This window comes from Polypterus senegalus, chromosome 1 (genome assembly GCF_016835505.1).
Source record: "Polypterus senegalus isolate Bchr_013 chromosome 1, ASM1683550v1, whole genome shotgun sequence".
Lineage (NCBI taxonomy): Eukaryota > Metazoa > Chordata > Cladistia > Polypteriformes > Polypteridae > Polypterus > Polypterus senegalus.
Window position 1 is genome coordinate 303,466,769 of NC_053154.1, and position 12,825 is coordinate 303,479,593.

At 40.0% G+C, this 12,825-nt stretch overlaps 1 protein-coding gene across 2 annotated transcripts in view; it reads right to left on the minus strand.

Moving 5' to 3' along the window:
* Positions 1-12,825, minus strand: part of LOC120514561 (catenin alpha-3-like) — a 2,459,329-nt gene that overhangs the window by 151,344 nt on the left and 2,295,160 nt on the right. For both annotated transcript variants that reach the window (XM_039735001.1, XM_039735009.1), the window contains exon 13: positions 11,045-11,196. In XM_039735001.1, coding sequence (XP_039590935.1) covers positions 11,045-11,196 — 152 coding nt within the window. The remainder of the gene's footprint in view (positions 1-11,044; positions 11,197-12,825) is intronic.

Sequence of the window (12,825 nt, forward strand, 5' to 3'; positions counted from 1 at the left end):
TGTGCCTTGAGGTTATTGTGATTTTTTTTGACTTACTGCTCTGTTTTTTTGACTTTGTGTGGATTAATGTGTTTTTAGGCAACTCCATTTTGCTGTTGTGCTCTTCAGCGTATAACAGAGTATTTTTGCAAAGAATAAAACCTTTATATTTTTATGAAGCTTCTATGTTTGCTCATTTATCTAGGTTTGATGGTATATTCCCCTCTTATGAGTATTATTGGAAGTGCTTTTGCAGCCATTTGGAATTTACTTTCTTCGGGACTCTGTTTATCACAATACGGAGTTGCTTTCTTATAACGATCATTTATGTTGCCATTGCAGAGGTTGCTGGGGGTACTGCCGGTGTTGCCTGGCATTTAGTGATTGGCATTCCTGAATGATTCTTTTTGAATGAATAATTTCAGTGAGTCAATTCAATGGGAATGCTCTGGCATGTTTGAAATGTTGTCAGTGTCTTTCGTTTCATAGGTTAAATGTTTAAAGCGCATTAACAAGTACCCCCGTCTTATTCATGATTGTTGTTCACTACGTACAGTATGATTCTTTTGAGTTTGAACTGAATCATTACTGGTAAGCAAGAACTGTGTCACTGATGATTGTCTCATTCATCATACAAGTACAATAGAGTAACAAGCCATTTACATTAGAATACATTAATAGTTTGTTTGTAAAATTCATTTTTGTAATTCTTTTTTCAAAACAGAATATATAAACATAGTATTAAACTAATAACTCCATGCTCCTTCATCCCTTCAGCAAGATAATCATGCAAAATTGAACCTTATAAAATATTATTGTAATTTCTAACAATTATTTGCTTTTAACTTTACTTAAATGAGTACTTCTCATAGTTCATTGACTTTATTCACTCATTGTTTCCAGTTCAAACTGAATCATTACCTGCACAAAAGACACAAGATTCTCCTTTCTTTGATTCTTTTTCATTTGATTGTCAAATATATCATCTTAGTTTAATTATGCATTTTCTTTATGATGTCATGCTTTGTGCTTCAAACTGGGCAATGTTATACAAATAAATTATCCACATGATTAATATATAATTTAATCTGATTATATATTTCCAATTCATTCAAATGGGACAAAAGGGAAAGTTTGTTTTTGTTCTTTTTACTATTGCCAGCCCCAGATCCTATACATCCATTGAATCCACTCTTTAAACGAAGAGAATTCAAATACTCATCACCACTGACATGTATAAAATGACTTCTCCTATAAAGTAGTCTCAAATATGGAACTCATCTAAACATTGTCTAAAAAGAAGCCTCAAGGAAGTGAAAGCCGATCCATCACTATATATATATATATATATATATATATATATATATATATATATATATATATATATATATATATATATGTAAAGCTATATAGCCGACCCGGCACAGACCACGCAGAGGCAACGTGTACAAAACACAAAGGCTTTTATTATTTTTCTTCAGCTGTGTGACACGTCTTCCCCGTGCCACACAGCCCAAACACAGTCCCAAAAGTACAAAGCCACAAACTCACTTCTCCACCTTCTCTTCCACCACTCCTCCGCAAGCTTAGTCCTCCTCCTCCCAACCCTGGCTCGTTGAGTGGTGGTGGCTGGGGCTTTTATAGCCCACCGGAAGCATTCCAGGTGATTAACCACCTGGTCCTAATTGAACTTCCGGGTGGGGCTGAAAACTCGTCCAGCCAGGCTGTGGGAAGCAGGCAGCTCCCCTAGCGGCCATGCTGGGCCCCAACCAAGCTGTGGAGGACTCCATCTCCCATGGAGCCCTGCGGGCGGTTGGGGAATCATCGTCGGCCAGGGAGGCTGCCACCAAGCGTCCCGGGGGAGGTATTGGACTGCCCATGGCGAATCCCCCGGGACAGAAGCAGCAGGGGCGTCCCTGCCGGGCATGGGACCCGGCTGTCCGTCACAATATATATATATATTGGCCACAAGAGGACACACCAGCTCCCAAAATCCGACACAGACAGACACTGGGCACTAGACCAACAACACACATTGTTTTTATTCAGCTTTAGAGAATGCTCTCCAACCGTTTCCCACCCATCCACAGTGCAATACCAAGAATTCAAGTACCAGGCACAAATAAGGCAGCCCAGTATATTGCCTTCTTTTCTTTCTCTTCCTCTTTCTCTTTCTGTCTCCTACCACCTCCACTCCTCCTCCAGCAAGCTTTGTTGTTGTCAACTCTGGCTCCTAAAATGAAGGTCAGGCAGCTCCTTTTATGCTGCTCCTGGGAGTACTCAGGTAGCTCATTAGTGAGGGCAGGAAGTACTCCCAGGTGTGGAAGAAGACCAACAAATTAGGGTTCTGTGGCTCCTCCTGGTGGCACCAATTGAAACCCAACATGGCTGTGTCAAATTTCAACTCCTATTGAGCCCTGTGGGAATCCGAGGCACCGCTGCAACCCAGGGGGTACTGCTATCTAGTGCTCCGGGGGAGGCAGTGACCTGTGTATATCTGCTCACATGGGGCCTCATGTAGAAATGGTGTATATGCACAAAAATGTTGCGTAAGCCCGTTTCCACGCTCAAATCACAATGCATAAAGCCACGCCAATTTTCATGGTAGCTAAATGCTTGCCGTACGCAAGTTCTCTGCTCATTCTTGCAAACTGGCGGCACCCAGCATCAAAGCAGTGCTACTGTTCCAGTGTGGTTTCCCTTTCTTTTTCAGATCCACATCCCTGATGCGGCTTTATAAATACACAGAAATTAACCACATATTGTTTATTATTTTAAGGCATCTAATTGTAATTAATCTGTAACAATATAATGGTCCACAAAATGGCCAAACTATTCCAAATACCATACTGCTTTAGCGTTGTTACTCTCACTGCACCTTCTTCTTCTTTCTGCTGCTCCCGGTAGGGGTTGCCACAGCGGATCATCTTTTTCCATATTACTCTCACTGCACCACCCAGAATATTAATATCACTGTATCTGAGTGTGGAATCACAGATTTACAGCAGCTGATTGGAAAGAGAATTATCAGTATACAGCATCAAGCACACGCTGCCTCAGCCATGCTGCTTATTTGAACTGCCCTCATACGACAAACGCTTCAGTGCCTTTCCTGTACGGACCTCGTGGTTCAAAAACAGTTTCATCCAAAAAACTGTAAACGCAATCAATCAGTCCATCACGTGCTCCTTGTAGAACTGTTTGTACTTAAGTACAATCACCTCACTGTAAACTAGCGCTACAGTTGCAATATTGCACATTCTGTGCCACTTTATAAAGTGTGTATTTACATATGATGACGATATAATTTTTAAGATGAAATGCAGCAAAATATGTTTATTATATTATACAGATAAAACTTAAACTTCATTTAAATTATCTATATTTTTAATAATTAAACATGTGAGGGCACTGTGCCACAGTGCTAGCGAGGAGCTGGCACTCCATTCACAGCAAGCATCTTGCGTGAGGCATAAACAATCACTGTGCCACCGTGTTCCCATGTTTAATAACATGCTTTAACTCCTATCATCATGAAAATATCAAGTATACAGTATTTTAGTTATTCAGAGAGCTGTAATATTACGAATCTAATGAATTCTGTGTCCTGTCGAAAGGAAGAGAAAGCCCATTTGAGAAGCACATAGTGATTCACACACATAGAGCACATAGATGATCAAATACAAAACAAAGCATTTAACGTGCTACTTTAGTTACGATGGGATTTGAGAAACTAGTAAATTAAACGATTTTAAGATGAAGTTTATGATGTTCTACTTTAATGACAAAATAAACTACATGATTAAAGTGGAAATTTCGAGATTTTGCCCACTGTGTGCATATTATTTTCTCTGTACCCTAATAAGCTTTCATATGACACTCAGACAGTGCGCTACGACTCGCCCTTTCACGGCAACTGTGGTATCTGACAAGATCTTTTTTATTTCTGGCACTATATGACTTTGTGAACTTGAGCTTTCGAGTTTCTCTGACACTCTATGTCACTCAGTCAAATTCCTTTTGTTGTTTATATCACTGTTTAAACCAACAAATAGTACATTTTTCCTTGCCTCCACTTGGTTTTCTCTGAAATTCTTCTGTTTCCCCCCGTGCTTTTTCCATTGCCTTTTCACAGAATGATGAGCTTAAGGGCAATTAATATTGATTTGCATATTCAAAGAGGTGTAATTCTGGGAGGAGTTTGGGGAGTGGCAGCAGGCACGTGCGTTACTTTTCATGTTGACCGGCATTTATGGAACTAAAGAACTTTGAAGTTGGTGAACGCACAGATTTATGCATCTGGATTTTTTTGTGCATACACACATTTCTGTTTTTGTCCTTACACCATGTTATAGTGTGAATTCTACACTTGGCGTTCTGCATGAGGCCCCTGGTCCTTTCTTTAAGCAGACGCCCTGGCCAGGTAAGGACCTTGGCAATCCGTCATAATATATATAATACACACACATACTGTATATATATAATATGTATATATATATATATATATAAAATTTTCAGATTAAACTGATTAATTATTAATAATTATCTATTATGTAATAAAACTTTAAGGTCTGTGTGTGTGTGTGAGTGTGCATGTGCATGTGTGAATATCCAGTCCCTCAGATCAATCTGATTGGTCAGTTTGGCTTTGCTGTGATTGGTCTGTTTGGCTTAGGTGATGCAATTACAAGAGGATGTTTGAGTGTTAGACACACAAAGAAGAGAAAAGGCATATGAGGCATGCTGAGAAAGTCACTTTCAAAGATGGACAGTATAAAACCATATAGAAGTCACAAAAGCAGACTTTACAGGAATGCACTTCATAGAGGGAGCACAAGCCAAATGAGGTTCAGACACATGTGGATCTTTTACCTGCCTGAAACTATCTATTTGAATAGATAAGTACGCAAAAAATCTTGTATATATGTCTTTGAGCTTGTAAAACATGTGGAAAGTTTCAAAGAGACTGACTATATGTATAATATGTTTACGTGTGTCATATTTCTGTTAATTCAGTGATGGGGATACATGTTTGGGTTCACAAAATTGATGGATGGGTGTTTTTTTACAAAAAAATAATGGTTACAATTGGAAAAAGAACACTGAAGTAAACAAAAACTGTCAAAATAATACTTGTCTGCAGTAAAACTGTCTCTAGCAAAAGGCTGGTGTATATTTGTGACAGTCCATTTTGCCTCCATGTTCAATTGTCACTGCCACAAGCCCCTTCAACCCGAAATCATCAATAATCATAAACTGAGAGCACATGAGAGCTAAGCACATGAGGGCACACACCTTCAGCAAGGGGTTGGTGCAAAAACTGTCAAGTGCTTTTATTGAAACTAAACAGAAACAGTGTTCAAAGATGCAGTAATTCACATCTAAGTTTTCATTAAATAAATAATCCATAAAACAAGTGAATGTGGAGGTTATAAAAAAGCGAATAAATAATCCCATTAAATGAGATTAAATATCCTGGGCAGTAAAACCATGTTCTTAAAACACAATCCGAGCTACGGTGCTTCCTCTCTAAACGGGCTTACCCTCTTCATATTTCACACCATGATGAAACATCAATTAACAGGTGCAGACAACCTTTAATACTGGCCTGTATCCCCATTGCTAAACCCACAATGTTCCATGGAGCACCGCTCTGTCCCTGCTTCTACTCCCACTGCCATAACCTTGATGTCTGCAAGCGACTTCACCATGCACATAGTCACTCCTGCTCTGTAGGGTGATCAATATTAGTGACTCACAGACCCCTCTTGAGCACTGGGCACACGATTCTTCGCCGGGGCTCAATTTCCCATTCACCTGCTTCCTCTCTGTTTGACACCAGCTCTATCAATTCCTGTCATTCTCTTTCCATACTTTTATTTAATCTCCATTCCATTCTCTTGATCCTTTGATTTCTTTCTGTGTTCTGATCTCCAATTGCCCTATGCAGGCTCCTCTTTATACAGCGTGATTGGGGGCAGGTGTGACACACCACTACCTCCGAGGTGTGAATGAGGCACCTGACTGATCTGCCCTCCTTTGCACATGTAAGTGCGATCAGCCAAGCACCCCAACAACCCCGGAGTGAAGCTCACTCACGCACACCCGAAGAAGAAGAAGATATCGCTGGGGACACTAGATGGCGGCCTCCCTGGATTTTGGTTCCCAGGCGGAAACCAGCAGGGTATGCTGGGCGATGTAGAGATGTAGGTCTGAGGATGCCACAAGAGGGTGCTGCAGGGAGATGTGCTCTCTGTTTTGTTGGATTTCCGTATGACCTGGAAGTACTTCCAACAGGCAGCGACCCTGGCACCGGAAGTACTCCTGGGTACGCAATAAAAGGGACCGTACTTCCTTATCCAGACAAGCCTGAGCTGGGAGGAAGGAATACTGAGGAATTTTTGTAATAAACACCCATTTAATTGAACCTGAGTCTGTGGTCGTGTGGTCGTGTTTAGGGTTTGGGGATCTCTGCCGCCCCAGTTCCATCACATACTCTTATATCTTTCTGAGGATTTCACTAGCTGGTGCTGGATTTTCCACTTTAGCAAGTGCTGTTGACTGTAGCAGGGATAAGAGACGGATTAGTGGTAACCTTGCTGCTGAACATCTTTGACATGCTATAAAGGATAGTGAACTATGGTGACACTCTTTAATTAAATGGCCACAAGTGTTACAAAAAGGAAACTTACTGTCATTTGACTTGGAGCCACCTATTTAACTGGGCACAAAATTACCAAGCCTTGTGCTCACAATTGTAGCCCCCCCACCACATAGAGAATATGCTCTTTAATAAAGTGAATAAGCACCTACAGTCAGAACAGGGCAGGTCAGAACGGCCAGAAAGGAGCAGTTTTACTCAGCTCTCACAGATGTTCTTAAGCACAAAAATTAGGAGAACACATTTCTTCTTCATGTACTGTAGCTCTGTAAGTATTTTAAAAACATGTCACCACAATAACCATATTTTTAATCAATATGAAATTATTTGAATAAGTTGAAATATGCCACACAAGCTACTTGTATTCTTATTTCACTGCTGTCAGTGTTCATTTTATAGCTATTTGGGAATGTATTCTTAAAATAAAATTACTTATACAGTATTTGAAAATTAAATGCAATTTAATGAATTCCAGGAAGTCTTGCTAACTAGCACAGACACATGGGCAAATTCAGTACAGTAATAACAAACTTTTACCTTTTTTATACTAAATCTATCATTTTTATTTAACATGCTAGGCTCTTAGGTGGAAGTGCACTTGATAAAAAATAAATTGGAAATGGTAATTGAAATATATAAGCACTTTACCTGTATTGCAAAATGCATCTAATGCAGACCATTTTCATATTTTCTATACAATGTGGAGAAAGTCTTGATAAGGGGCGGGATTATGGGGGATGCTGCAGTTCCTACAGGACAGGTACAAGCTGTAATGTGTACATGGGGCACTTTGACTATTACCGTGGGATTTCTACTGCTTTCTTGTCCCTTTTGTCATGTGTTACAGATTTATGAGTATTTTATATTTTATTGTTGCTTTTGTTATATTTGAAAACATCTATGTCCCTTTAAATGTTCTTATGTTCCATGTACTTTGTGGGTGGAGCCGCAGGAGGTGGTGCCACCCTGACGTTGTTGCTACTGGATCCTCTCTCTGGCTATAAAGGACTTTGCAACTGTTTTCTTATCAGATTTATACTTTATGACCTCTTTTTTTGCTATTGTTATTTGATTTGTTGATGGATAAGTATTTGGGGACATTAGCTTGCAATTGTTATTTTTTGCCAGGGTTTTTATGGTTTCTCTCCTTTCTTGGACATTTCTAATACTTTTGCCCTTTTGCTGTTTTTGAACTTTTAATGTTAGCTGCCCTACAGGCAGTATTTGAGAACTGGCCGTTGTGATAATACATGTTATCGGTCCCTGGCAGTGTGCAGGTTTTTACATAAGATAGAGCACCTCCGGCTCTGTTGGTGTGCATAGCTAGAGCCCTGTACAACCACAGAGCGTCTGGTGTGCACTGAGTGAGAGCTGCACCATAATGATTATAGCAGAAGGCCTAAGGAAAGAAGGGAAAAAGGAAAAGAAAAAGAGAAAAAAATGGAAGGGGCCGTAAGTTAAATCAAAAGGAAAAGAAAAGAGGAGGGCCAGAATAATTGCAGAGCTGGTGCTATGGAGAGCAGGCAAGTGGTCGGGGACAATGCCCTGTGTAGAGTGTGCAAACAGTGCTCACAGGTAGGGTCTCTTCTGCTGAGCATCCAGGGTGCAGGAGCAACCAAAAACTCTTGGAGATTCCGCCGAACCTGTGGTATAGCAGTGGTAGAACGGAGAAAACGTGTGGTGTTCCAACAGACGCCTAGGAACGCCTGGGATGACATCAGGGAACCAAGCCAGTTAATGGCTAACTGTGCTTCTGAAAGGATGTTTCCCCTTGCTGAGCAGACCGTAGAGGGTGAGCAGAGAAGAAATCATTATAGATGGCTGTACTAGGCTCGTGATGTTTTTTATGGATAGATCCTGACTTTATTTTACCATAGGATTTTTTCATTTGTTTGTTGGATCGTCAATTTAATATATTTTAACCTCTACTCGAACACAGTTTTTAATCGGGGAGTATTTATTTATGAAGAAACTGCTCTGCACTTTATTTTGGAGAACTTATTCTGTGAAGAATAAAAGCAATAAGCACATTTACACCTGCCTGGTTTGTTTGTGTCCTCATTCACCCTTTTCCATTTTGGTACATTCACTATCAATGTTATGGGATCCAAAAAGTTAATACCAAATGTGGGCAACCCGAGTATCATAGATGTATTAGGGTGAGCCTCTTCTGGGCAGACTGTAGAAAGTTCTGGCCTGCTTTTTGAGGTTTTTTTTTTCTGGAGGCCTCAGCCCTCTTCCACAATGTTTGTGACCACCACTCACAACACTTTTGCACCAAGATTAGGAAGAGAGATTTAAGGATACCTTAAATTACCAGGGAGAGCTTTAGCCTGGTGTATTTGGTCCAGGTGGGGCCAGCTAGTGGCTTGAAGGTAATAAAACTAATAATAATACATTTATTTATATTGGCCCCTTCCCATGCTCAAGAAAGCTCCAAGAGGGCCAGAAGTAACCCACAAGTGATCTTAGGCTGGAGCTTAAAAGGCTCATCTGGTCAGAGGGCTGTTCAGCAGGAGAGCCACAAGCTAAAAGGAAGAAAGTGCCGGGTTTGTAACAAGGGACAGCTACCAACCTGTTGATTTTAACCTTGTTTTAAAGGATTTGTTTTTGGATTTCAACCTCCCCTTTTTTACATGTTTTTATAGATTATTTATTTGTGAACAGTTTGAGTACTGAACTGTTTATTTGCACACTGTGTGCTGCTTTTAATAAAGGCACTTTACACTTTTGCACCTACCCATTGCTTCATGTGTTGTCCTCATTTGCCCAGGTCATCCCAGTCATGACTATCTATGGTGTCAAGTTCAAGAGGCTCCCAAAACTGGAGTGTGAGTATGGAACAGGACCCGCACCATCACAGGTGTACCTAATAAAGTGGCCAGTGAGTGTGTCTAATGTACACATGTAGAATATTCACAAGACATTAAGCTCGTTACAATAACGGGCGCTAGAACAGTAGTGCATAAACATTAGTAGGAACAGTCTATATTAAATGGCAAGGGACCTTGTATGTGGCTGTAATATGCGTCACTGTATTGTGTGCCTTTAATTTTCTCTCTCAGTAATACTGGTTTGTATTTCCGTAAAATGCCTGTAATATTGTCTGACAGTAATACAGTGGAACCTCGGTTCACGACCATAATTTGTTCCAAAACTCTGGTTGTAACCCGATTTGGTCGTAAACCGAAGTAATTTCCCCCATATAGTGCTGCCTACTTGGATGACGTTGTCATCTATTCCAACACATGGGAGGAACACTTACAGCAGGTTCGAGTTGTATTGCGGTCACAAGCACAAGCTGGTCTTCGTATTAATCCAAAGAAATGCTACTTTGGGTTGGTCGAAGTCAAATATTTAGGCTATCTAGTGGGCCGGGGTATGGTGAGGCCACAGTGTTCTAAAATAGATGCCATTTTGAATTGGTCCCATCCAATAAACAAGAGGCAGATTCAGGCCTTTCTTGGCTTAGCGGGTTACTATCGCCAGTTTGTACCCCATTTTTCTGAGAGAGCAATGCCCTTGACAAACCTCATAAAGAAGGGGAGCCCTAATCATGTGGTATGGGATGAGACATCAGAGGCTGCATTCAGTAACTTGAAAATTGCCCTTATGTCAGATCCTATATTGAAAGTGCCTGAGTTTTCTATGCCTTTCATCCTCCATACGGATGCTTCGGACACAGGTCTTGGAGCCGTGCTGAGCTAAAGCGTCGATGGAGTTGAACACTCCATTATGTACCTCAGCTGGAACCTGCTGGATCATGAAACCAGGTATGTGGCAGTGGAACTGGAAGCTTTGGCTATTAAATGGGTGATTACTCAGCTGAAATATTACCTCTTGGGGCATGAATTCACTCTTGTGACAGACCATGCGCCATTACAGTGGATGGCCTTGCATAGGGTGTCTAATCCGATGTGCAGAGTCTGCCAGTTTCGCCATTGCAATGGAAGGATTTTCAGGATCGGATGATGTTATCTTTCATCTGTCCATCGGCTTTAAAGGTGTGCCAGGCACTGTTCCAAGGCTTTATACTCTTTCTTCATGTGCAGATCCCCACTTAGGTGAATCATGCAATTCCAAACAAGGCAAAAGAGGATACAATTTCATGTTGACTTTGACAGACGAAAAATAGTATACAACAGACCTCAGTCTGACTGCCCATTTCCCAGTTGTCTCTATCTGTCTTGTCTTATAAGGCTTGCCTAGCAGTTCTTAAATGGTGAACCCCTGTGCTAAATCTGGCTCTGTGTCAACTGTGCATGTGAATAGAAAAAGGTAGATTTATAAGATATATTTTCACAGAGTACAGTGACATATTAAATTTATACTCTTATTACAATACATAACTCAAATAAATTAATAAATGTACTATATATATGAATACTGTATAGAATAACTTACCCGGATCATCAACACAGAGCATCTGATGTCATGAATGGAGTCATACACTTTTTTGGAAACATCAACAAACAGATTGTCATCCAAGTGTAGCATTGTTTCTGAGCTGAGGGCTTCCATGGCTTTTTTGACTTGAACAACAAACTCAGGCAGTGCTAAAAACAAAAAAAGACATTTTTTTTTTAAAAAAGTCTCTCTTTGAAGTTGTAATTAGAATAATTATTGCTTGTCAAAATATAGACAATGCTCTCTTAAAATGAGAGTCAGTGAGTGCAATCATCATTTTTACTGCAAGTGCTTGCTGGTGTGGAGGGTTGCTTTGTTGTTTATTGAAAATACTTCAAACCAGAAATTACCAGTAGTTCTACCTTTTGTTTCTTCAGAGATGGCAGCAAGAGACTAATCAACAAGTACAAGATAAAGCAATGCACAATGAAACAGAATTTGTTTAATATGAAAACACTTTGTAATTTTCAGATATTTAATAGTAATTATAATAGCAAACCCACAGTTTCTAAGAACTGTACTAAGTCGCATTGTACAGTAATGATTGACTCTTTTATATTAACTTCAACTGCATTGTTTTTGCAAATGAAAGGACTTTTTAATTCCATAAAGGTTAAGAGTGACTTTCATTTTGCAGATGAAAGTCATGAGTAAAGCACATGTTCACATTTGGCAAACTTTGAGCTGTTATTTTTTGTGATCAAATTTTTCATTAGATAATTAAAGAGCAAAAACCTTGCAAACAACAGTGAAATAACATAATTTTAGAACAATAAGACACCCACACCATGGTGCCCAATCCCATAGCCCCAGTAATCACTCCAGCTCTATAAGAGCAAAACACCAACATGGATACTGAGTCACAGAACACCCCAGAAATGTCGCACAGATGACTGCTACTTTAAAGTAAAGGAGTTACTGTAGATGCCCCATTGTTCTGTGCAGCCGATAATTCTAATAATAAATGGCAACAAATAATGTATTAGGTTATTTTTAGCAGGAAGCTAAGGCCAATTTAGTCGCAGTTATACCCATAAAGAGTGCCCACTGCTTTAAAGAGGAAAAAGACTGCAGTACTTCTTTATATTCCCTGCTTTATGCCCCAATAAATGCAAATTATTGTCAATATACTAACAACTCAATTGTGCTTCACTCACTCAGAATATGGAACCAAAGTGGAAAGAATTTTAAGATGGAGAATCTTTTATCTGTGGCACCTCTGCATGAGAACCACCTTTTTCAACCCTTGCAAACATATGCAGTTTTTAATATCTGGAAAACATTTGGGATTAAATTGCTTAGAGATCTTTACATAGACAACATCTTTGCCTCCTATGAACAACTACATTCCAAATTTAACTTTCCAGCAATACATTTCTTTCACTATCTTCAAATTAGAAACTTTGTCAAACAGAACCTGACCAATTTCCCTCATCTTGCACCTTCCTCTAAGCTGGAAAAAATATTGCTCAGGTTGGAGGACTCAGACAGCATTTCTGCAATATATAAAATTATTTAACAGTCCCTCCCTTTCAAAGATCCAAGAGGACAATGAGAAAAAGATCTATCACTCAACATATCAGAAAAGGAGTGGAAGGTAGCAATGCAGAGACTTCACTTGAGCTCCATATGCGCAAAGCATACAATTATCCATCCATCCATCCATCCATTTTCCAGCCCGCGGAATCCAAACACAGGGTCACTGGGGTCTATTGGAGCCAATCCCAGCCAACACAGGGCACAAGGCAGGAACCAATCCTGGGCAGGGTGCCAACCAC